Source organism: Agaricus bisporus (genome assembly GCF_000300575.1).
Source record: "Agaricus bisporus var. bisporus H97 unplaced genomic scaffold AGABI2scaffold_10, whole genome shotgun sequence".
Lineage (NCBI taxonomy): Eukaryota > Fungi > Basidiomycota > Agaricomycetes > Agaricales > Agaricaceae > Agaricus > Agaricus bisporus.
This window is the reverse complement of record NW_006267345.1, coordinates 1,027,952-1,048,707: the sequence shown is the minus strand read 5'-3', so window position 1 is coordinate 1,048,707 and position 20,756 is coordinate 1,027,952. Positions and strand designations below refer to the sequence as shown.

The 20,756-nt window shown below is 47.5% G+C and overlaps 8 protein-coding genes across 8 annotated transcripts; 5 read left to right on the top strand and 3 right to left on the bottom strand.

Annotated features, from left to right (window-relative positions):
• Nucleotides 1–730: 730 nt before the first annotated feature.
• Nucleotides 731–2,603, top strand: AGABI2DRAFT_121287 (hypothetical protein; the record flags this gene model as incomplete). Its single annotated transcript, XM_006455307.1, has 8 exons — nt 731–1,027; nt 1,085–1,280; nt 1,334–1,359; nt 1,410–1,483; nt 1,536–1,695; nt 1,748–2,138; nt 2,205–2,306; nt 2,356–2,603. 8 exons carry the CDS (start codon nt 731–733, stop codon nt 2,601–2,603), a joined length of 1,494 nt encoding a protein of 497 aa, XP_006455370.1.
• An 822-nt stretch (nt 2,604–3,425) lies between these two features.
• On the top strand, nt 3,426–4,789 carry AGABI2DRAFT_180483 (hypothetical protein; the record flags this gene model as incomplete). Its single annotated transcript, XM_006455306.1, has 2 exons — nt 3,426–3,880; nt 3,934–4,789. 2 exons carry the CDS (start codon nt 3,426–3,428, stop codon nt 4,658–4,660), a joined length of 1,182 nt encoding a protein of 393 aa, XP_006455369.1. The 3' UTR covers nt 4,661–4,789.
• A 1,441-nt stretch (nt 4,790–6,230) lies between these two features.
• On the bottom strand, nt 6,231–7,870 carry AGABI2DRAFT_138567 (hypothetical protein). The gene has a single exon (XM_006455305.1). It carries the CDS (start codon nt 6,678–6,680, stop codon nt 6,387–6,389), a length of 294 nt encoding a protein of 97 aa, XP_006455368.1. The 5' UTR covers nt 6,681–7,870; the 3' UTR covers nt 6,231–6,386.
• A 390-nt stretch (nt 7,871–8,260) lies between these two features.
• Nucleotides 8,261–10,349, bottom strand: AGABI2DRAFT_138566 (hypothetical protein). The gene is made up of 5 exons (XM_006455304.1): nt 10,106–10,349; nt 9,889–10,060; nt 8,450–9,830; nt 8,366–8,394; nt 8,261–8,318 (listed from the first exon to the last, which is right to left on the bottom strand). The coding sequence occupies exons 1-3, from the start codon at nt 10,313–10,315 to the stop codon at nt 8,782–8,784; spliced, it is 1,431 nt and encodes a 476-aa protein (XP_006455367.1). The 5' UTR covers nt 10,316–10,349; the 3' UTR covers nt 8,261–8,318; nt 8,366–8,394; nt 8,450–8,781.
• A 148-nt stretch (nt 10,350–10,497) lies between these two features.
• On the top strand, nt 10,498–11,949 carry AGABI2DRAFT_75915 (hypothetical protein; the record flags this gene model as incomplete). Its single annotated transcript, XM_006455303.1, has 4 exons — nt 10,498–10,786; nt 10,843–10,952; nt 11,006–11,419; nt 11,476–11,949. The coding sequence occupies 4 exons, from the start codon at nt 10,498–10,500 to the stop codon at nt 11,947–11,949; spliced, it is 1,287 nt and encodes a 428-aa protein (XP_006455366.1).
• A 452-nt stretch (nt 11,950–12,401) lies between these two features.
• Nucleotides 12,402–12,572, top strand: AGABI2DRAFT_153378 (hypothetical protein; the record flags this gene model as incomplete). Its single annotated transcript, XM_006455302.1, has 1 exon — nt 12,402–12,572. The coding sequence occupies one exon, from the start codon at nt 12,402–12,404 to the stop codon at nt 12,570–12,572; it is 171 nt and encodes a 56-aa protein (XP_006455365.1).
• A 2,741-nt stretch (nt 12,573–15,313) lies between these two features.
• Nucleotides 15,314–16,026, top strand: AGABI2DRAFT_53209 (hypothetical protein; the record flags this gene model as incomplete). The annotated part of the gene is made up of 2 exons (XM_006455301.1): nt 15,314–15,594; nt 15,681–16,026. Coding segments are annotated over 2 exons (627 nt in total), but the record flags the coding sequence as incomplete, so codon positions are not given.
• A 2,088-nt stretch (nt 16,027–18,114) lies between these two features.
• Nucleotides 18,115–18,759, bottom strand: AGABI2DRAFT_194962 (hypothetical protein). The gene is made up of 3 exons (XM_006455300.1): nt 18,626–18,759; nt 18,523–18,572; nt 18,115–18,463 (listed from the first exon to the last, which is right to left on the bottom strand). Exon 3 carries the CDS (start codon nt 18,460–18,462, stop codon nt 18,256–18,258), a length of 207 nt encoding a protein of 68 aa, XP_006455363.1. The 5' UTR covers nt 18,463; nt 18,523–18,572; nt 18,626–18,759; the 3' UTR covers nt 18,115–18,255.
• Between the last annotated feature and the right edge of the window lie 1,997 nt (nt 18,760–20,756).

Sequence of the window (20,756 nt, the reverse complement as noted above, 5' to 3'; positions counted from 1 at the left end):
CAGCCTGAGTCTTGTCATTAGACACTACATTAATCAGCCAAAAGGCGTAGGAAATTGGTCTGATTTTTCGGAGTGGTGGTCGTAGGCGTGTCACGTCACGTATTACACCTTTCTAACTTACTACCTCTACCAGTGCGGTCCTACGCGGTTCGCACCACCACATTATATTTTTTATTTTTCCACCCACCCGAATCATAACTTGAACTCCGGCCAGCCAACTTCAGGGTCGAAGTTCGCGTTTTGGGTGACGCGACCGCGTTCCAGCTTCGATCTCATCACCTAGTGATTTCGGGCCCTACGGCCCACAGGTCCTCAACGTCTCCAGCCTGTATGTTTGTTGGCAGGTGAATGTCCGGCTTACGACGAGAAAACCGTCCCGATGAAAATCTCAAACGTCGAATTTTAGCTCCCTATAAACATATTCGGTGCACTATCACTCCCACCCAATCCCTCTGGAGGAGCTTAATGAGGGATTGAGTAGGAGGCTACACTCACTCATCCATGATGTCATCCTGTGGGAGTGGGAGCGCGGCCATCTCTTGCCGTTGTACTCCGGATCATCGTTCGACGGAGACCGAGATGTTCGAAGCTCGATCTCCAAAAGAATTTCTTCCGTAAGTCAACAAGTCGTCTCTGAAGTTGGATTGCTTCTTTGTCACATGTTTGGTCTACTGAACTCTCCACTCACTACATAAGATATCCTCGCTCCGCAGTACAGTCTATTTTCTCCATGACTTTCTCTCAGCGCGAAGATGATACAATTCCACAAGAGAACCTGAATTATGAAGTTGAACGTCCCTCAACACCAGTTCACTGGACAAGCGAAGATTCAGATGCTCTGGCAGCAGTTTCTTTCGAGGAACAAAGGTCACCACTCCCAAAATTCCAATTATCCCTTGTCCTTCTCGTCCAGTTGTCAGAACCCATTACTGCACTTGTCATCTATCCTTTCATCAATCAATTTATCCGCGACACTGGGATCACGAAAGGCGACGACAACTGGACAGGCTATTATGCCGGTATCATCGTAAGTAGTATCATCTTATCACCTTGCAGATGTATACCCGTTATTCCTTCGCCATAGGAATCCACATTTTTCTTTACCGAAACTATCACCGTCTTTCATTGGGGATGGTTGTCTGATCGGATCGGTAGGAGACCCGTGCTGCTCCTAGGCCCGCTTGGTTTGACTTTCGCGATGCTCTGGTTTGGCTATTCAACTTCCTTCTGGCCGCTGATTTTCGCTCGTTCTTTCCAAGGAATGTTCAACGGTAACATTGGTATGTTTATCTCTTGGAGTGCTCCTTGTATACTGTTGCTCAAGTCTTTGTAGGCGTATCTAAAACGGTCATGGTAGAAGTCAGTTGTTAATCAAAAATGATGAAAGACTGTGGAGCTCATCTGTTTAGCTGACTGACGAGACAAATATTGGTGATGCTTTTGCAATGATGCCCTTCATGTGGAGTATAGGCTCGACTATTGCGTACGTTATGACACTTGGATCATCTAAACTTAAGTCCTTATCCGCACACTAGACCTTTCATAGGCGGCCCTTTGAGCAATCCGGCCCAAAGGTGGCCGCACGTGTTCAGCAAAATTGAGATTTTCAAGAGTCACCCTTACTTTTTGCCATGCCTCGTCTCTGCGCTTATTGCTTTGTTCACTTCTATTGTTGTATTCTTAGGTTTCAAAGAGGTTAGCATTTACTTAAATCCCCGTGTCGTTTGGATTTATGCTGCTTGGGCAGACACATTCGGACAGTTCAATTCATTCAAAAAGCAGCCAAGGCTTGGAAAATCCACAGTCCCGCAGCTCTACAGATAGACTCCTGGACGATGGGTACACAGATTATGGCGCCGCCACAAGTCCGACCCATAGTTCCTGCTCTTCGACTTCTGAACGTCCGACCTTACGTTCAATGCTTACTTCCAAAGTGACGCTAGTGATCATCGTTAACTACTTTTTCCTCTCATTCACACAGATGGCTTACTCCGTTCTCATGCCACTCGTTTATTCAACCCAACTTCGATTTGGTGGTCTGGGCTTCAACCCTTACCAGATTGGTATGATCATGGGTATCTGGGGTTTTTTGAATGCCTTCATACAGGTAGTCCTGCTTGGCAGATTAATCAGGGAGTGTGGAGCTGGCCTGATATATAAAATTTCCTATGCATCCTTTCTGATATGCTTCCTGATGTTCCCAGTTTCGACCCATCTTGCCCGCCGCGATGGTGGCGTTGGAGTCGGCACTTGTATATACATGGCGGTTCAGCTTTTCTTCCAATTCATGGCATGGATGGGATACGGTTGGTCGGCCTTGTTGATTTCCTTGCTTCGCTCATTGAAGTATCGTAGGTGCGATTCATGTGGTCGTCGCTGAAACTACTCCCAAACCTATACTCGGATCCATAAATGGCATCGTCCAGATGGCTGGGTGCGCGGCTAGGACCATTGCTCCTATCTCGGCATCTTCATTGTTTTCTATATCTATGGAGAGACAACTACTAGGAGGGGATTTGGTTTACCTTGTAGTGGTTGGGATCATTCTCGCCGGAATTGCTTTCAGTTTGGCCTTACCACGGTGCAAAGAGGTACAGTGCTAGCAGCCGTCCCTCATGGGTTGAACGGAGGTTCATACAGTGTCCTCTCCGCTTACAATTATTTGTCATAGAAGCATACCGGGTAATAGAAAACGATATATACGCTTATCTTGATGTCATGTGAGTTTTAATTGTCATCAGCTCCTATCATCGTCGTCAAGCACCAGTTCTTGTTCCACTCACTTCAACGAAAAACCCTCCCATCCATGCTAGACCATGATAATCCTCTCTTGCCAAGGCAGGCTTTCAACGGTCGTCATACTACTGCGTTGGATTGGTTCATAAGATATGACACCGCATCACTCCTCTGACATATTGCTTGCATTCTCCTCGACGGAGGCTCACTAAACTTATGAAATAGAATCGAACAACAAAACTCAAGTTGGCTGTGCACGCACCACAAGACATTCTCACGACGCTTTGTCTTACTCGGAGCTACAGATCAGGTCCGGCAAGATTCGAGATGCGGCCCCTTCTGTCTCTTGTTCTTTAGAGTCATGGGTCCTGCTTGACAATAGTCCTGTGTGTTGCGCTTGGACTCGATAATATGTCTTTGTTTTCAACGATGGCGATTGGTGGCCGGTTACCGCCAGAGACCAGAATAGTCACAAGGTGAACATTGTTTACTACTGGTGATACTTGTGGGTCCGTACTTTGAAGCCCATGGTTTCCTAATTTGTGTGGGATGAATTGATAGATAGGCTCTAACCCATTTTTTCTGGTTTATTGTCCGTCCCTCTTCGCCACGTCTATATAATCTCCGAAGATTGTGTCTTCCTATTTCCCAACACCCACTTTTCCTGCAGTCGTCTAACTTCTCTCTTCATGGTTCTGCAATCAGATAACACCGACAAGTCTACGGAGGGCGAGAGTGTGCTGCCAAACAAGGGCAGACCTTTCGTATCTAATCACTTTCGAAGCGTTTTCCATGCTATTTCCAACCGCCGCCGTGTCCGAAATGGGGAGCTCAAACCCATTAGATACGCTGTCGAGCAAGCAAAACGTCGAAGAATGATGAATCTACGTACGCAAGTCATCCGTATACCCGCCCTCCAACCACCGTTGCAGCTACCGACTTGTTTGCCGGATGATGTTAAAGAGAAGGGCTCCTCGCTTCTCTTCCACCCCTTCGACAAGTTTACGAATTACCCGCTCTCCCTATCTCGCCCCGAGTACATGGAGGTGCCGAAAGAGGCCATCGAGGCTATTGACCCGAGCCTTGCCAAGGTCGACGTCAGCTACATCCGGGACACTCTCATGGACAATACTCTGTGTCAGAGGTATGTTCGACCGCATGACTCACGTATAATCAATTAACTTTATTATCATGCAGTATGTATCAAGCTACACATGATTATACATTTAAGGCTGAGTCCGATAATCCGGTAACAGTACGGATAGTCGTCAATGATGCGTCTTCTGTCGGTCCTACCCACTTCCTGGTAGTATATGGACCTCAGAACCCACTCGTGCCATACCCCCGCGTTCATATGACAATTGACTCATACCCGGTACACAGTCTCGTGTTTGCAGCTCATTGCGCAAACCTCCCTATTTTCCCTCCTCAAATTGATCCACCCGAAGGCTCCAGCACAAGGGAGTTCATCCTTCCTACCGTGAAGATCTCCCTAAGACATCCCAAGATGTTCCCCATCCTCATGGAATATCTTTACCTTAAACGTACAGATCTTCTATTCTGTCGCCTCTTAGGCCTCAGATCACCACCTGCCCTGAATATCCATCGTCTAGACGACCAAGAGCAGTTCGCCCGAATACTTGGAAACATATTACCTACCCCAAATTTAATCAGCCACATGTGCTCTGTGTGTGGTTTCAAGGAGAATGCATGTTCTCTCGGAGTCTATGATGACGGACTTTGGGCCGTGATAGATGCTGCCTACAGGATAATGTTAATGACTTACGCCATCCGTCAAGGGACTCGAGATACGTTGCCGTCCATCAAGGCAGGTTTAGCAGCGCTCGATCGCGAGCTAGAGTCAACCGAGGACTCAGAAGAGAGTGGGCCGGAATCGGCCCCCGCATCCGACTCCGTCAATTGAGCTATGACATTGTAATAACATGTCAATAGATAAGTACGCTTTATAGTCAAGTCTATCTTCCCCTTTTCTATCGCGATGGAAAACATGTATATGTATATAAATAAGTATCATGAGATATGTGAAATTTCTCTTATATCCCGCCCGACTTATTCCATTCATTCATTTATCCGAACGAAATCCGATGACCAAATAAATTTTTTTGGTGGGATCGCGAAATACACGAGGTCTCAAACTCTCGAAGTATCATGGTAATCGTCGTGACGATCACTTTGGATAAACAACCCAGTCAGAACCACCTTAACTCCTTGATAATCCTATGTAGAAAAGAAGCTTGTTTGAGCTTGTTTTTGTGGACTTCTTTTTCCTTCGTTCATACATCGGTTTGATTGAATTTTTCCTCCGACGTTCGTTTCAATTGAATTGACTTTGCTTACGTAACCAATGATAGATTAGATCGAATTCAAACTCGGATCAGGGATGTATGTTTTTTTTTCTTCTTTTTGATCTATGTGAGATTAGAGAGCATCATGGATTTTCGATTGGAAGCGCACGCTTTTCTGGACCGGTCTGGTGTGTGTTCTTCTTTTCTCACCGACCAATACCAAAGAACCCTTTTCTCTCCCCTTCCCTGGGTCTTAGACTCGTTATCAAAGTTCAGCAACAACCAAAAATTGCTGGCACCTTCCCCTTCCCGAGACCCGGGAGGCATTACACAGAAAGCCGGAAAAATCGAGAATTTCACAGCTCTGCTCCTGTACGCAAAGCTAAACATAGTTCATCAATGCATGCATCCATCACTGACGTAATTCGAATTGAGTTTAGATCAATCGATCTCCAGCCCGATCAACCACCCCTGAGTTACAAGCAAGTAAATACAATTCTCCTGAGGGCGTGGGCATGGGCGTGGAGGACATCTTCTGTTTCTATACATCCAGCATGAGTATTCGATGAGAAAAACGGGGGAAAAGAAGAACTAAAAACGAACGAAACGTTGGATCGGATGACGAACCCCATGACGTCTTGACCCCATCCTCATTATGCATGCCCCAAGGAGCTCAAGGACGTCCCAAGGAGATAAACGAAACGCAATCAGCTTCCGAACGGTCAAGTGAGAAATCAATATGTAGAAATTCCCCATCCATGTGCATGAACACTGCCCGACACTGCATTCTTCAGAGGCCAAACGGTCATCTGGCCCAATCATGTCTCTTGCTTGACAGCATTGCCTTTAGAAAATCATGTCGTCACCGCCATTAGACGCCCGATTCTACCGCCCCCGAATTCCATTCTGTGCCCCTAATGAAATGCTTGTATAAATTGTTCGTGTAATTTGATTCCAGAAATGCAGAATAATAAAATGGGTATGCCAAAAACCAAATACCGCTTGCAAAATGAATCGTTAATTGTCAGTGAGATATAGAACGCGCATTGGCAAACGTGCTCGAAAAAGAATAAATCAAGAAGAAGAAAAAGTAAACAAGATGAGGATAAATCACGCCGTATGTAGATTTTATGAAAAACGGTTGAAAACTAACATTGAACTATATAGAACACGCAAAGAAGCGCTTATAGATAACGACTATACGCCCCCCACTGGGAAGCTGTACAGCAGCAGATATAGAATACTTAAAAATCGGCCAAAAGGTAAGAAAAGAAAGAAAAAAGAAGATAATTCAAAGGAAAAACCAACACATTCGGGTCCACTATGGATTTACCGTTTACATTATTAGTACAAAGTCCGCATTCCTTCCAAAGGAACGGGCGACACGGACATCCGCGGTGCCTTGTCTGACGGCTGTTGAGACGGCAGCGACCCAAAGTCATCTACAGAATCATAAGAGTCCGAGTCCGAGTCGGGATTGCTAATGGCATAGTTCTCGACTGGATAATCCAGATTCGACACCTGCATCGGCATGAACGGGGTGGGAGTATCAAGCACCCCAAAATTGTCGACGCCACGCTCGTTGGAGCTCATACTCAGGTAAGGATCCGAGTAAAATCCACGACCGTTGATGTACATGCTTTGTTGAGATGGTGACATCTTCTCGACCAAGGCTGGGTAGGCAAACGGCGTCGAAAGCATCTGAGAGAAAGATTCGGGATTCGAGTTAGGAGATGAAGACGGAGAGCGACTTCGGAAAACATCCATCGCCGAGTCGAGATAGACATCGTTTATCCCAAGCATTGAATAATCCAAAAAATCTGACGATTCATAATTCCCTTGTCCCATATCCACCGAAGGCACTTTAGGCTTGTCACAACAGGCGGAATCCTCGTTGGTCACTTCACGGCGTTGACGATCGTCATCAGCAGCTTCCTTCTCACAGGTACAGAAGAAGGAATTGCACGTTGCACACTGGGTACGACCTGTAGCCAGCTGCGCAAGACTGTCCCAGCCCGCAAAGCGGCCATCATCTATCACATTTCCATTACTGTCATTGCTATTAGATGCGGTAATCGTAGAGTCGGGGTTAACCTGGACTTGGCGTATCCATTCATCTATCGCTTCTGCCTGCAAGGGTTCCGGTATTGACAAGGCGGTGTCGGGAGGGAGCGAGAGTATTGTGCAATCGAGGCAAGTGCTGCAGCTACCTGGATTGATGCATGTGGCATACGCGGAAGGAGAGGCTGGAGGTGCGGCACTATTATGGTGATAGCATCCAGGACATCTGCATCCATCACCACATGTACAGGAGGAAGGAAAAGTGACGGGAGTATGCTCGGAACTTGGAGTGGAACCTTGGGCGATTGGTATTGACTTGGCGATAGCGCGGTCATAAATTTGTGGTTTCTGAGGAGGAGGAGCGCCATAGGAGGGCACATCGTCGGCAACAGGAGGGACATGGATATGATTGATATCGTACGCCCGTCCATAAGGACTGAAGAAAGCACTCTCGTGGTGATGGCGATTACCATGCCCGTGAGCAATACCAGACGAAGGCTCATGGTGAGCACTGGGGCGAGGGAGAACAGGACGAAGCTCTGATATACGGGCAAGGATATGTGAAGCGGCGGGAGGAGGATATTCGATTTGGGGAGTGTGGACATCCGAACCTGGGGACGTGGCCGTGGGAGAGATGGGAGCCGTGGCCAGCGGTTTCAGATTGGCGGCAAGCGCGGAGTCGGTCTTGCGGCGAGGTCTGGGTGCCGACTTTCGAGGAGTCCAGCAGTGGCAACCGCCCGTCATACATGAGCAAGGATGAGCTACCCCTAACGTTTACATTAGCAACGGCGACTCATCACTCGAGGACACAATCCAAGGGCGGCATACCACTCGGGAGGGACGGGTCCGAAGCCGTTGTGCGGGGGTCTAAGGATCCAACCGACGCCTCCAAGGCAAGCGCTTCGGGGAGGCCGTTGGGGAACGCGGCACTCTCTGGAGCCTTTGCACCTGCTGCAAGTAAAGATGAAGATGGACAGAGCCTTATCAATGAGCAAGCTGCAAGTCAAAAAAGAGTGATAGTGCACACCTTTCTTGTACACGTTAGTAGGATCGTTCTTGATTTCGCAAATGCATTTAACATGGACTTGTTTTGTTTTCCGAAGTTCTCGACAGTGTTCACACTGGGTTACAGGGCGCCCCTTCTTTTTTATCTCAAAGAGTGGGCGATCTGTGTGTTTGCAGGCAGAGGATCTATGTCCCTTGATGCAAGTTTCGCTGATAGGGTGTCAGTGGACGTGCACCAGAAAAAGAGGGGTGCCTACCAGGCGTATTTTTTGCTTTCAATGAAAACCTGTCGGCGGTGGTGAGCGGGTGTGTACGGGTGTCGAGATAGGAGGTGTACTGACCATGGTGAGTGCTTATATGCGCTGGTATAAACCAGCTGAGGGGTGTTCTAGCTGGTTAGTGGGGGGCAAGGGAGGCGAGGAGCTGGCTGGTGTATATAATCATCATCTAAGGCGTGCAGGACGGACGATTCGGGTTTGTTGACGATCGTTGACAGGCCCGGAGGCCCTTAAAGCAAAGTGTGCACGGACCATGCGCTGACTAAGCATCCTCGTTATGGGTGTGTTGCGCAAATTACGCCAGAGGATCAAGTGCGAGAAGCTACGTCTGATAGAAATTCGTTTTTTATGTCAGATATTCCTCGTGCCGCACACGTTGCTGGACTTGTTCTACACTAGCTACTATTGTATTCCGACACAAATTCCCTGTGGAAGCGCTCCAGTTTGTTCACGTACTCCTCTACCCCTGGACACAGACAGGTCAGTCGGTAGTGCCACTCACCCTCCTTCTGCCCGAACCCGCTACCGGGCACAACGCAAATGCCCGTCCTGTCCAGCAGTTCTAGTGCGTAGAATGCATCCGGTTCTTTGCCTCTCGACTTGGCAGCTTCTATCGCCTTCTTAGATAGGCGGATCTGGGGGTACAGATACAGTGCCCCCGGCGAGTTCACACAAGATACGCCTGGAAGCTTGTTCAAACGCTCCGCCATGATGCGAGTCCGCGACGCCAGCGCAGCATGCGTGGCGTCTGTCTCCTTCTTCCATAATTCGTAGCTCGGTTCTCCAGGTTTCGGCGGTCGGACCATCGTGTCCACTCCAATCTGACCCGACACAACCGGACACAAGCCCACAGACATCATTTTGTAGACGAGAGCCAGAACTGGCTCGGAGATATTCGTACATTCAAAGTAGCCTCCGCGTCTCCCGCATTCACCTGTCACACCCTTTGACGTAGAGTGGAATGACACGAGTGGTACCGGTGACTGCATCTTACTGACCACCTTCTTGAATGAAATGAATTGATGAGTGGCGCGATTGTGAATGTTCGCTTGGTAGACTTCATCTGCGAGAAGTACCAATGAATGATCTTCGCAAAGTTTGACAAGACGTTCCTGGGTGCTCTCCTCAAGAAGTGCACCGGTAGGATTGCCAGGATTAATGATGACAAGAGCTTTGGGCTCGATACCCTTTGCAATGGCCTCTTTGAGAGCCACTTCTATAGATTCCACGGAAGTGGACCAGTCAGAAGCCTCATCGAGGTAGTACGGGATAGGTGTGCCATTGTATTGGGCCAACGTAGCAGTGTAAAGGGGGTATTGCGGTATGGGAATAAGGATACCCGAATTGGGTCCGGTGATGAGCATGGAGATTAAGAGCGAGACCCCTGCAGAAGCACCGGCCGTGAGGAAGATGTGGGCAGGATCGGCCGGATAACCATCGCGCTCTGAGTTCAATAACGATCAGAAGGTGTGAGGACAAGTGGTACGACGAAACTGATCTACCTTGAATGAAGTTGGCAACATTTTTGCGGATAAAGGGAACACCCTGGCTATGGGAATAGGCGCCGATTGAACCTATCTCGCGTATAAGCTCCTTGGCGCGTGCAACGACGTCAGGAGGAAAGACCCCCGGTGCAAGGTCAGCTAGCGGTGGCCACTCTGTGAGAGCCGCAACCTGGGTTCGGTCAGAATAATCAATTGGAGGTAGATGTTGACTTGCCTGCCGAACAAATGTCAGCGGTTGCTGATCAAGTCCCTTTTGCTGAGGATTTCCAATGTTGGAGGAGATGACTTTATCGAAAGGCAGGCCATGATTTTCCTCTTTGAGTCTTTCACGATGGGCCTCTGCCCTAATGGCGAGCTCGCCACGGACGGCGTACTGGACGTTTCGGATGGCTGGGTTAAGAGACGCCGGGGTGAGGATTCGCATGTTGGGAGGAGAAAAGGCAAAGGCAGAAAACGAGCTGGCAAACGCGTGACCATGGTTGTTGCTAAGAATAGCATGCCACCACTGACGGCGGTGATCCGTGCTTTATTATGTAATTATCCTCGGAATCACACATGCACAAACAACATACCAAGCCCATCCGCCAAATTTTCATCGCTGCCCCGATGCCGGACCGCTTTTTCGCCTCCAAAAAACGGAAGCGCACAGAGTCTTCCTTCAAAAAACGTCCCAATGGCGTGACTACAAAGAGCAAACCACCTTACAAAAAAACCAAGGTCGATGAGGAACTCTCTGACCGTTCCGATGACGAATGGGGAGGCGTAGATGACATGGACCTTCACCCAGAGGAGCCTGATCCAGGTGCAAGTGGTGACGAAGACGAAGATGAAACTCCTGCGGAAAAACGGCTGCGTCTTGCCCAGATGTACCTCGATGGCGTCAAAGAATCCCTTGGTATGCCTTCCCAATATTTTGCAAAACAAAAATCCTAAATTGAATTAATTACTTAGCTGACGGCGAATATGATGCTGCTGAAATTGACAAGGAACTCATATCTTCACGCCTAAAGAAAGACGTTCTCGAACACTCGGGCAAAGTTCATCTCTTTATCGCTGACTCCGTGTGTTCATTTATCCCTCTTCTCCACCCCATCTTCTCACCCATCTTCACAAGTACAACCTTTCTTCCCCTCCGACCCTACGTACACGAGGACATCGCTTCTCCGTGACATCTGCCGTTGCTGCCGAATCTGGTCAATACCTATTCACATCGGGAAAAGAAGGGAACATCATCAAATGGGATATTTCATCTGGTCGAAAACTCAAAACATTTTATAAAATCAAACCTTCACCCTCCGCAGACACTTCACATGCAAAAGGCAAAGGCAAGGGCAAGGCAAAGGTTATTGATACCTCTGCCTCTGACGTCAACGGCCACTGTGATGAAGTTCTCACCCTCGCATTATCGTCCGACGGTAAATACCTTGTCAGTGGAGGTAGAGATCGTCGATTAATAGTGTGGGACGCCGAGAAGGGCGTATGGATAAAAACTTTCCAAGGGCCCATGAACCACAAAGATGCCATTTCAGTAAGCTTTTTTCTTTTTATCTTATATCCCAATTCTAAATCCTCTTCTTTATCCAGGCTCTCTCCTTCCGAAAATCCTCACATCAACTCTTCACTGCCTCTTTGGACCGCAGTCTCAAAGTCTACGACCTCTCACCAACAGTCATGGGTTACGTCGAAACCCTCTTTGGCCATCAAGATCATGTTCACTCTCTCGATTCTCTCCGAGGCGATAATTGCGTCAGTGTCGGAGGAAGAGACAAAACCGCGCGTTATTGGAAGATCATTGACGAAACACAACTCGTGTTCCGCGGTGGTGGAAGGAGTCGTATACGTGAAATCTTGGAAGGTACCCTTCGCGCGGATGATATGGATGTTGACCACGAGGAGAATGAAAAAGTGAAGCCGAAAAATAAAGAACGAGAACAGGATCCGGAGGGGTTTGTGGAAGGTAGTTTGGATTGTATTGCCATGATTGATGAAATCACATTCGTAACCGGTGGTGATAGCGGGTACGCGAGTCTGCTGAAGTCCGAAATGTTCATCCATTGATCTATTCGTTATCACTAGATCTATTTCCCTCTGGACTACAACCAAGAAAAAACCTGTTTATACACAACCACTAGCGCATGGCCTTAACACTATGCACTCCGCAACAGAAGGTCCGATTCAAACACCACGTTGGATCACTGCGCTCGCAGCACTTCCCTATTCCGACTTGTTCGTTTCTGGTAAGCCTCATCATACTTTTACTAAAATTCTCAACCCTCATCTCATTGTCAGGTTCATGGGATGGCCAAATTCGATTATGGAAACTCGATCCTAAACTTAAATCTTTTTCTGCTCTAGGGAATGTATCTGTTCCTGGTGTTATCAACTCACTCCAGATCGTTTCACCACCCAAATCTCTTTTCGTTTCACATACCTCCTCATCGTCTGCCATTACCAATGGTTCGACCAACTCAACTTCGTGGCTAACATCCACACCAACAACAACCACAATAATGTCGGGAACGACTCCTCCTATATTAATTACAGCAGGTGTTGGTCAAGAACATCGGTTTGGGCGGTGGTTGAGCGTCAAGGAGGATGGTGCTGTGAATGGTGCATACGTTATTGCATTACTGCCGAAGAGCTCTTCGTCATCATCGCGGACGTTCGTAACAGCTACATAGTGCATATACCCTGTAGTGTAGACGTGAAGAAGAGGTATCCGCCATCATAATAGTCATGGATTTCACTGATCAAGTTTCTCACACGGATTTCACTCAGACCGTGCTCGTTCCTCAGTCTCCTACTTATCTAGAAGTAAAGCCGTATTCAGGAAAATGGTGAGATATGTCGATTAATCTAGTAGATTTCGCATATAACATCTTGCCCTTGAGTGAGAAGCCGTGCAAGTGTCGTTTGCGGGTTTCCTTCACATTTAGCGCCACATAATTTGCGAGTTGCAATACCTCATGGAAATCCTCCTTCAACCGACCTAATATAAATGCCAAAATGTTAACCCTCGGGCTCTGTCGTGAACCCGAAACTTACTCCGTATTGTGGAATATCCTTAGAACATCATGAGGATATATTTATCGTCCTGCCAACAATTTTAATGCCGAGTTCTCGGAACATGCTGAGCGTGCCGATTTAGAATTATTGACATGCTGCAACGTGGTTTGACAGTGGGCGCTCTGCGAATGAAGCGAGACTTCTGCGAGTCCTTCCCTGAATTTGAAAAAGGCTAATTCACCAGATCTTGCGATAAGAAACTGATGACGGAAGAGTACTTAACGCGTGACAACCGTAGCTACCAGGTTTCTCCAGGTATCAAGCTTCCCTGCTCCGAAATTCGCCAGATTTCACTTCACTTTGATGGGAGGCGTAAGCATTTTTCCCTCCTACGAAAAAGAAACAGGGGGAAAACAATTACTTATGTAAAAATGAAACGCCGCGATCGTACCGGAAAAACATACGGGTTACGTAAGTTATTGTATGCCGGTGACTTCATCAGCAAAAGGGTTTTCAAAATAGAAGGGCTTAGAGACCTTGTTATGGAACTAGTTCCACCACAATCCATCAGAAAGGTAACTTTTGAATATAATATAATCTTATGCAAAGTAGAAAGGCGTAAAATTCTATGGTGCCGTTCTAAGCCCTTCTATTTTGAAAACCCTTTTGCTGATGTTAGTACTGTACCGTCCCCTCGTTGTATATCACCTCCCAAACCTGTTACTCACCTTATCGCTTAGGGCGGCATGGTTTAGGCTTGGCCTACACACTCGACGGCGACCCAACAGCGACCCAACCTCACCCTTATCGCCTGAGGATCCACAGACCATGATCTTCCAAGCCTTCCACTTCCCCCATTTATCTTGCCTTCCGGTCCATTCAATTCACCTCAGTGGCCATTGTCCGGCTCCAAGATTAATTTGATCGACTCCTAGACGACCGAGCCTTTTTCATAATCCGGCTTTACATACTCTGGACTAATTGGCAACCACTTCGCCTTCTGATTCGCCCAAGCTAATTTACAAGTAGTATCACATTTAATCTGCGGCGAGAAAGATAAACTCCTTCAGCGCACTACCTCAATGTGATATGCGAGACGCGACGCAGAATTTAGGAATCCTTGTTGGATAAGACTAAGGCCCCGTACGACAATTTCATGGAATGTTTATTCTAATTTCCCACAACCGATTGCCTTGTCGACAGGAGAGTGTGTTCGACGGTTCCGTACCGTTTTCAAACAATCCTGTCACACTGAACGTTGCAGACGTGTGCCGGGACCTGCTGCTAGGATGTGTATCACAGGCTGATACAAAACAAAGAAACTGAGTGTAGGACAACTGCCGCCCTCGGGCTTGCGACAGCAGCTTGGTGGTGAGCTAATGGTCGCTGTCTTGCCTGATCCGTTTTCCTCTTAGTCCAACATCGAGCGGGACCGGCACGTATTCTTGTCGATGGAAGTATAGTTCTTTGTATGACATATATGAAAAACCTGATTTGAAACCGTAGGGAAAAGGTGACTTGGTTTCGGTGAAAGCAAGCCGTCGATTTTGAAGCCAACTGACTTGAGGTCCAGTGTTACCCTCTAGGGCCTAAATTTAGAAAAAGATGTACGAGGAGATATCGTCTGAGGTGAAACAAGACAAACTCAAATAATCCTTTCTGTTCTCTGCAGCCTTGTATACGTTCACAAGTACACTAGGTGAAACACCACTGCCGGACCTCCGATTCCGGTGTTGATCTATTCGATGTTAGCCGGGGCGATCATTTCGCTATCCCCTCGAGGTAGTTCAAGCTCCAAATTTTTTGGACCAAAATGTCTTTAGCTATTACATACTGCTTACCGTCCTCAGATCGTCGCTATGGTTTGAAATGAAATCCTGCCGGCATATTTCTGAGTAACAATGGTGAGAGTGAGCGGGCCGAGTTTTGACTGGAGTTGACGAACTTCCCAGAGTTCCAGATATTGCAAAGCATGGGCTTTCCGGAGCTAACGGCCAAGCGGGATGCTTCAAAGCCGGTGGTGGAATCGTTGATACCATCTGCACGGAAACAATGGCAATTTTTAGCGCTGAAAGGCAATACTAAACTCAGACAGCAGATTCTGGTTCATGGGAGAAATTTGAAGTAAGTAACCGAGATTAATCGCCGTAATCAGCCCACAAGGAACACCGATATTCGGCTTGTGTATGTATGCCCGTCAGCTGAAAGTCCACGGATTTCTCACAAGACCTTCGGCGCCGACTCTGGAATTTCTCTATCTATTTCTTGTAATTCAGGGTTGTTGCATATGTGGGACTGCAAAGACGCCAAAAGAACAAAGACAACTCTGTCGAGCCTCATTCTTACTTTGACTCGACCCTCCATGCCCGCCAACGACTCCCTCTGCCGCCCAAACCAGTCTCTTCGCCCATCACCGCTTGAGGAGTGCCCTCCCGAAATATGTAAAAAAATATTCACTTATGCCTGTGACGATGGCGGGTACACCGGTCGATCTCTTTCCCTGGTCTCTCGCTACGTCCGCGACGTATCCGAGGATATAAAATTTCGTTCTGTGGCAGTCTGGGGTAGGCGCCAGATTTTGGGATTTTATGAGGTCCTGCTCTCTACACCTCCCCACCTGCGCCGAATCTTACACTTATTCATCTCTGCCCATGAGCAAGTACGTCCCGGTGAAGTTGGCCCGGCGGAAAATTACCAGTGGAGCACAGATTCACGATTTGTACGTGTGGAATCCAGCTTCATTTTTTTCTTTTGTCTGACCGAGTGAGATTTCCCTCATAGAGATACACCTGTGATTCTTTCTGCAGCATCCTCGAACTAGTGGCTCCAGTTGTTCAAACACTCTACATCTGCTCCTGTATCAGTCGCCCGACAATACTTCTCAAAGGTCCCATGCCTCAGCTGGTCGAACTCACCCTATTCAATGGTTTCCCAGCCATTCCAGCCGTTATGCTGCCATCCGTTGACTTTCCACGCCTCAAGCGATTGCGCTTTACCGGATTCACAGACCATTCACCTACCACCTTCCATGAAATCTTCGTACGAGCCCCGAATGTCACCCACATATTCTTCCAAAGTAAGAGAACTGCTGACGACCTTCTTGAACACATCGCGGCTGCTTTTGGCCTAGTCATCATACCCCCTCATAGGCCCGAATTTGAGAGGTTCCCAGAAGAATTCCTACGCAAGATCGAGGAAGTGCGAGTCGAGGCGCCTAACAAGAAGAGAGGGTTCATGGCAATTATGTATGATAAGATGGTGGAGAGAATCATGCAACTCGACTCCCGCATAAATGTTATAACTGTACCAGTGCGAGATCGTGTTGATTCAGACTATGCACTCTTAGATTGGTTACGGGACTCGACGCGTGAATGGAATTTCCCAGTACCTCACAGTTTTGTTTCCTAGATTTGTTTTTAAACGGCTGTCAGTCATTTCCTGTCGCTGTATTTCCCTTATTCGGATACACCCTACTCTCCTTAACATTAGCTTATGCGTCCTGATGCATTGATGTTCTGAGCCTCTCACTGATTTGGTCCAAAGAATGAGTACAGTGAAGCGCCAAATGCGTTTGCCCAATTTCCGATTGCTGCCGGGTGTGTCGGCATGAAGTTCTATATGTTTTTCGAGAGTGCAATTATCGGGAGGGCGAAAAAAACAGCTATGCTTTCACTGAAGGCTTCACCGTGCGTGAGTTGTTACGTCCATCTACGCCATTCTTGATCAGGGTGCGACCGGCAGAAGTTACCGAGGGATCAATGGCGAAGACTTCAATAACAAATTTTTTGAACTGTACTGCCAATAAAGCTGAAAGGAAAGACCATCGAGCGCCTACATGATTGGAAGGACCTGCAGAATGGATTGGCTGGTAAATAGCCAGACCGGTGTGGGTTGAGCAATTATGTCAAGTTTAACGTCATTCACGGCGACCGGCCGTGATGCCCGATAAGGGTTGGCCACCGAAGTTGCCTGGTGCTCTGTCAACAAGGCGTCCAGGTTTGAGGAAGAATTGGATTCACGGAATCAATGGACAGGTAGCGCCTGTGGCCGCATTTACGACCTGCTGTGCGCCCATGATAGAGGAAGGAGAAATACCAGCGGAGCGGAAGAAACCCTTGTCATTGCAAGTATCTGCCGGACATAGCGAGCGCGAACTGTGAAAGGTAGGAAACGAGCTGTAGAGTGAAACTAAGGGCTGCGAGAAATGTCGGGGGATGAAGGAAAGACGCGTGTCCATACCACTGGCCTCTGGCAGTCGATGATGATGATCCGACACAAGACGTATCCTTGGAACAGTCAGCGCAAAAGAAGAGGTGAGATGCATCGGATTGACAAGATTACAGACCATAGAGATAGGTATAAATGTCAATATTTCAATACCAAATGTGAATCGGTGACGGTGACGATGTGGTTGGCTGTCTGTGGCAGTGCTCTTTCCTGATGAATATCCTGCCACCGCACTCTGGTAAGCTTCATACTTATACTAGGTTAGTTCTCACAGAGCACATCAGAGTCTTGGGACAGCTGACACCCGTTGTCCACCGGGACTTAGAAACGCAGACTGAACAGTTCCGAGGATTGATACTATCCAGTTTTCAAGAGTCACCCTTTCACCCGATTTTCCCAAACAATAACCAGGAGTCTAATCGCGGCAACGGCGAGTTGGTCTGACTCAATTCTTGGACTAATAGCAGGAATATTGCTGCCACTGCAGGACGAATGCTGAAGATTATCGTTTGATCACGGCATTGAGAGCGTCTAGGTCTGCTTGTTGTACTTGGACATTGACTGGGTATTTGTAGGCGATCCTTGGTAAGGCAATCAATCGATTAGAAACTTATTCAATCGGGTGGCGCTATTCCTTGAGCAAGGACGTGATTCTCCGAAGACGGTGAGACTTGGAAACCATCATGTTCTTAGTTCATTCACTCGACCAGGCTGGAAAGTTAACACAGGGGATGAAAGTTTATCCATTCGCGGGGGGTTTGGGGGGGGGGGAGCGGTTGTGTTCCCCTCGATATGAAGTCAGTTGCAAACATTACCACTGCTGTGAGGTCCGGATAATCGCGTCGCCCCCCTCGATCACATCCTGCGGAATTGAACGTCTTATATCTCGTGTCTACCAATTAGACTGTGGCGCATGTCGACACTTATCCATCCACGAAGTCCAACATCCCGACCGTTGCACCGTGGCAATTAAACCACCGTCCCGTGTAACGTCATCCAACAAAAATTTAACTTATATCATATCCTTAGGCACACAACTCAACTTCAAATCAAACGAAACAATATGATTCAAGACGATACATAGCCCATAAGCTGCATGAAGGCTCGGCAGACAAACGATCAAATATTACTTCAGTTGGGGACACAACACTTGTCGTCGTGGGTCCACCACCAGTGAGATTCAGCGCAGCCGCTGTCCCAGAAGACACTACGAGTGCCAGCAGGGCAGTCACGGCCGCCATCGTGGCAAGATCCACCCTGCGACTGGCAGGAGATGGCGTTGGCACCGGCGACGAAGGCCAAGGCAGCAATGACAGTAGTAGCAAGGTTGAATTTCATTCTATAAGATGGATCATTAGCTATTCGTTTGCAGTCTTGAGAGGTGATTGCGCAACGTACGTTCGATTAGGGTGATGCTGTGGTTTGAAAGCTTATACGAGGTTCTGGATCTGATAAAACCGGTGAGTGAAGGAGTCGAGATTAGAAGAAATGATGTACTGACAGTGTGTTTGTAAACGGGGTTGCTGGTTTGGCAGGACCGTGGAAGGTGGTTTTATAGCCCAGTGGCTCACAGCATGAGTCAAACATGACTAACCATGAGGGGATAAATGTGGTAAGGATAATGTTGTGGACACCGTATGTTGGAGCTGAAGGAAGGGCGCTGCACCTGAAACCACCATATGATCCCATCGTGACTTCATATTTGACATTGAAAGGAGGCAGTGTTGAGTAACCGCTCAGCGATTAATGCTTCTAGCGTAAAATGTGGCTGGTTAAATGATCTTTAACGATATCACTAATGAGATTGAAGTAATGTTAGTGATCTAGGCATTCGACATTAGGTGTCATCTATTCAAATTGCAGTTTCAGCTAACCGAGTATAGGAAAAGGGCAAATGCCTGCCTGTCCGTTATGCTTTCATAGAGTTGATGCTCTATTTTCGAAAACAAACTCAACTATTCGTTGAACCAAGCCCGGGCAAAAAGCCTAGGAATGACTTATGTATGGTTGTACTGCACGAGGAAATCACCAAGTTCGCGAAGAAATAGCGTTTGTAAATTCTGCTTCTTTCTCAAGGCCCGGAGCCTAGTGCTTACGTCCAAGGGTGTTAACTATCTGCCTTGTTTCGCCACGCGATTTTGAAGGACTCCGATGGATGCATCGTTGTCGTAAATATTGTATTGTCCAAAACAATGTGGAGAAAACGTTGAAGCTCGATCCATGGATTCCACAGGAACCACGGCGCTGATCGGAATGGTGAAAGAATTATTCAGCCCTGAATGACTCCACGTATATGAAGCTCGGTGAATAACCGGTGGAAGACCTGAGCTTAATGGTAACCAAATATTTCTTCCGCGAATCTGGGCCGAGAAACACAGATTGAACTTCATTAAACTTCGCCTTGGCGGCTATGTTTACGTTGTCTCTGGAGCTTACATTTTAGGAGCTCCACACGTCAAATTGACCTCCATCTCATATCTCGCTCACTGACATTGCTGCGATCTATGCATGTCTCCAAGGGCCCATTACAATGGCGTCCAAAGTGGCACGAGGCGAGGGCCCTTTGATTCCTACCACTTGATGAAGGAAATGTTGTGAATTCCCTATTCATCCGAATATGATAGCTGTTCTATAGTGCTCTGTCTCAATATTAGATTCCATGTCCAATCCCAAACTTGCATATCCAAAGGCAAGTAGGAACGCCAGCAGACTCTTATACAGCACCCATAACATAGCGCCAAACCATTTTGGCGTACAGTTGATAATTCACTAGTAAAATTAAAAGTAACCGCTGACATGGAAAATTTGGCGAATGCAAAGCAATTTCAATCGGGGAACTACCTTTTCTTCCATGGCTTCCACCACGGAGCGGACTGACACCTGTTCCACCGGGCACTCTAAGTGCCTTGGGACAATTACCATCGCGGTAGCGCCACTTCAGAGACTTACAATAACTAGCTGTGTTGACGCCAATGATCACTGCCAAGGCAGAAACAGCGATAGTAATGAGCATTATACCTTGGGTGCGGTACACGGGTAGTCTTTAGTTGCGAGGACGGTAGAAAAGATCCGTTGTAAAGAAGAGCTTGTGATTCAAATTTTTGAAAACTGATTACGAGTGAAACATCGAGGTCGCAGGCGTAAGGCGCTACCCGCCTACGTAGACTAGACTGCTGGTTTCGCAAGTTCGCAGAGCCAGGCTTCCATCCTAGCAGCGTGTCGTCAAACCGATTGTTGATGAGGGGACTAAGGAGTCTAAGAATGCGCCAGGAGTTATTACATCGGTGGGGTCGGTGCTGTAAGCCAAGATCAATCCCTGCTTCGAGAATAATCGATTGGTTTTCCAGAGGTGGTGATAGGCGATATTAAAACCTGACCGTTCAGCCTCTGACGCTTCTATGATAGAACAAGTACTTATAATGAATCCTCTTGGCATCCCTGTTAAGCAGCGTCTGTTCAATTCATGATCGGTAAGCCAAGGTATTTTGGACCATTTCTACGAGGGAGCTGTCAAGTGGTTGTCCAACGATTGTCCAGTGCGTGATGACGTTGAGTATCTTTCAATGGATCCAGCACGGATGTATTGAAAAACAGAGTCAATTTGTCCCCTCGAGTGAAAGACAAAATAGTTC

What these genes read in the sequence shown, in the direction of transcription:
- AGABI2DRAFT_138566 (XM_006455304.1), bottom strand. Translation starts at nt 10,315, where the DNA reads ATGCGAATCCTCACCCCGGCGTCTCTTAACCCAGCCATCCGAAACGTC. An exon ending in CGCTGACATTTGTTCGGCAG is followed by an intron (nt 10,061 to 10,105) that starts GCAAGTCAACAT and finishes GACCGAACCCAG; the next exon opens with GTTGCGGCTCTCACAGAGTG. An exon ending in TGTTGCCAACTTCATTCAAG is followed by an intron (nt 9,831 to 9,888) that starts GTAGATCAGTTT and finishes TATTGAACTCAG; the next exon opens with AGCGCGATGGTTATCCGGCC.
- AGABI2DRAFT_194962 (XM_006455300.1), bottom strand. Translation starts at nt 18,462, where the DNA reads ATGAAATTCAACCTTGCTACTACTGTCATTGCTGCCTTGGCCTTCGTC.
- AGABI2DRAFT_138567 (XM_006455305.1), bottom strand. Translation starts at nt 6,680, where the DNA reads ATGTACATCAACGGTCGTGGATTTTACTCGGATCCTTACCTGAGTATG.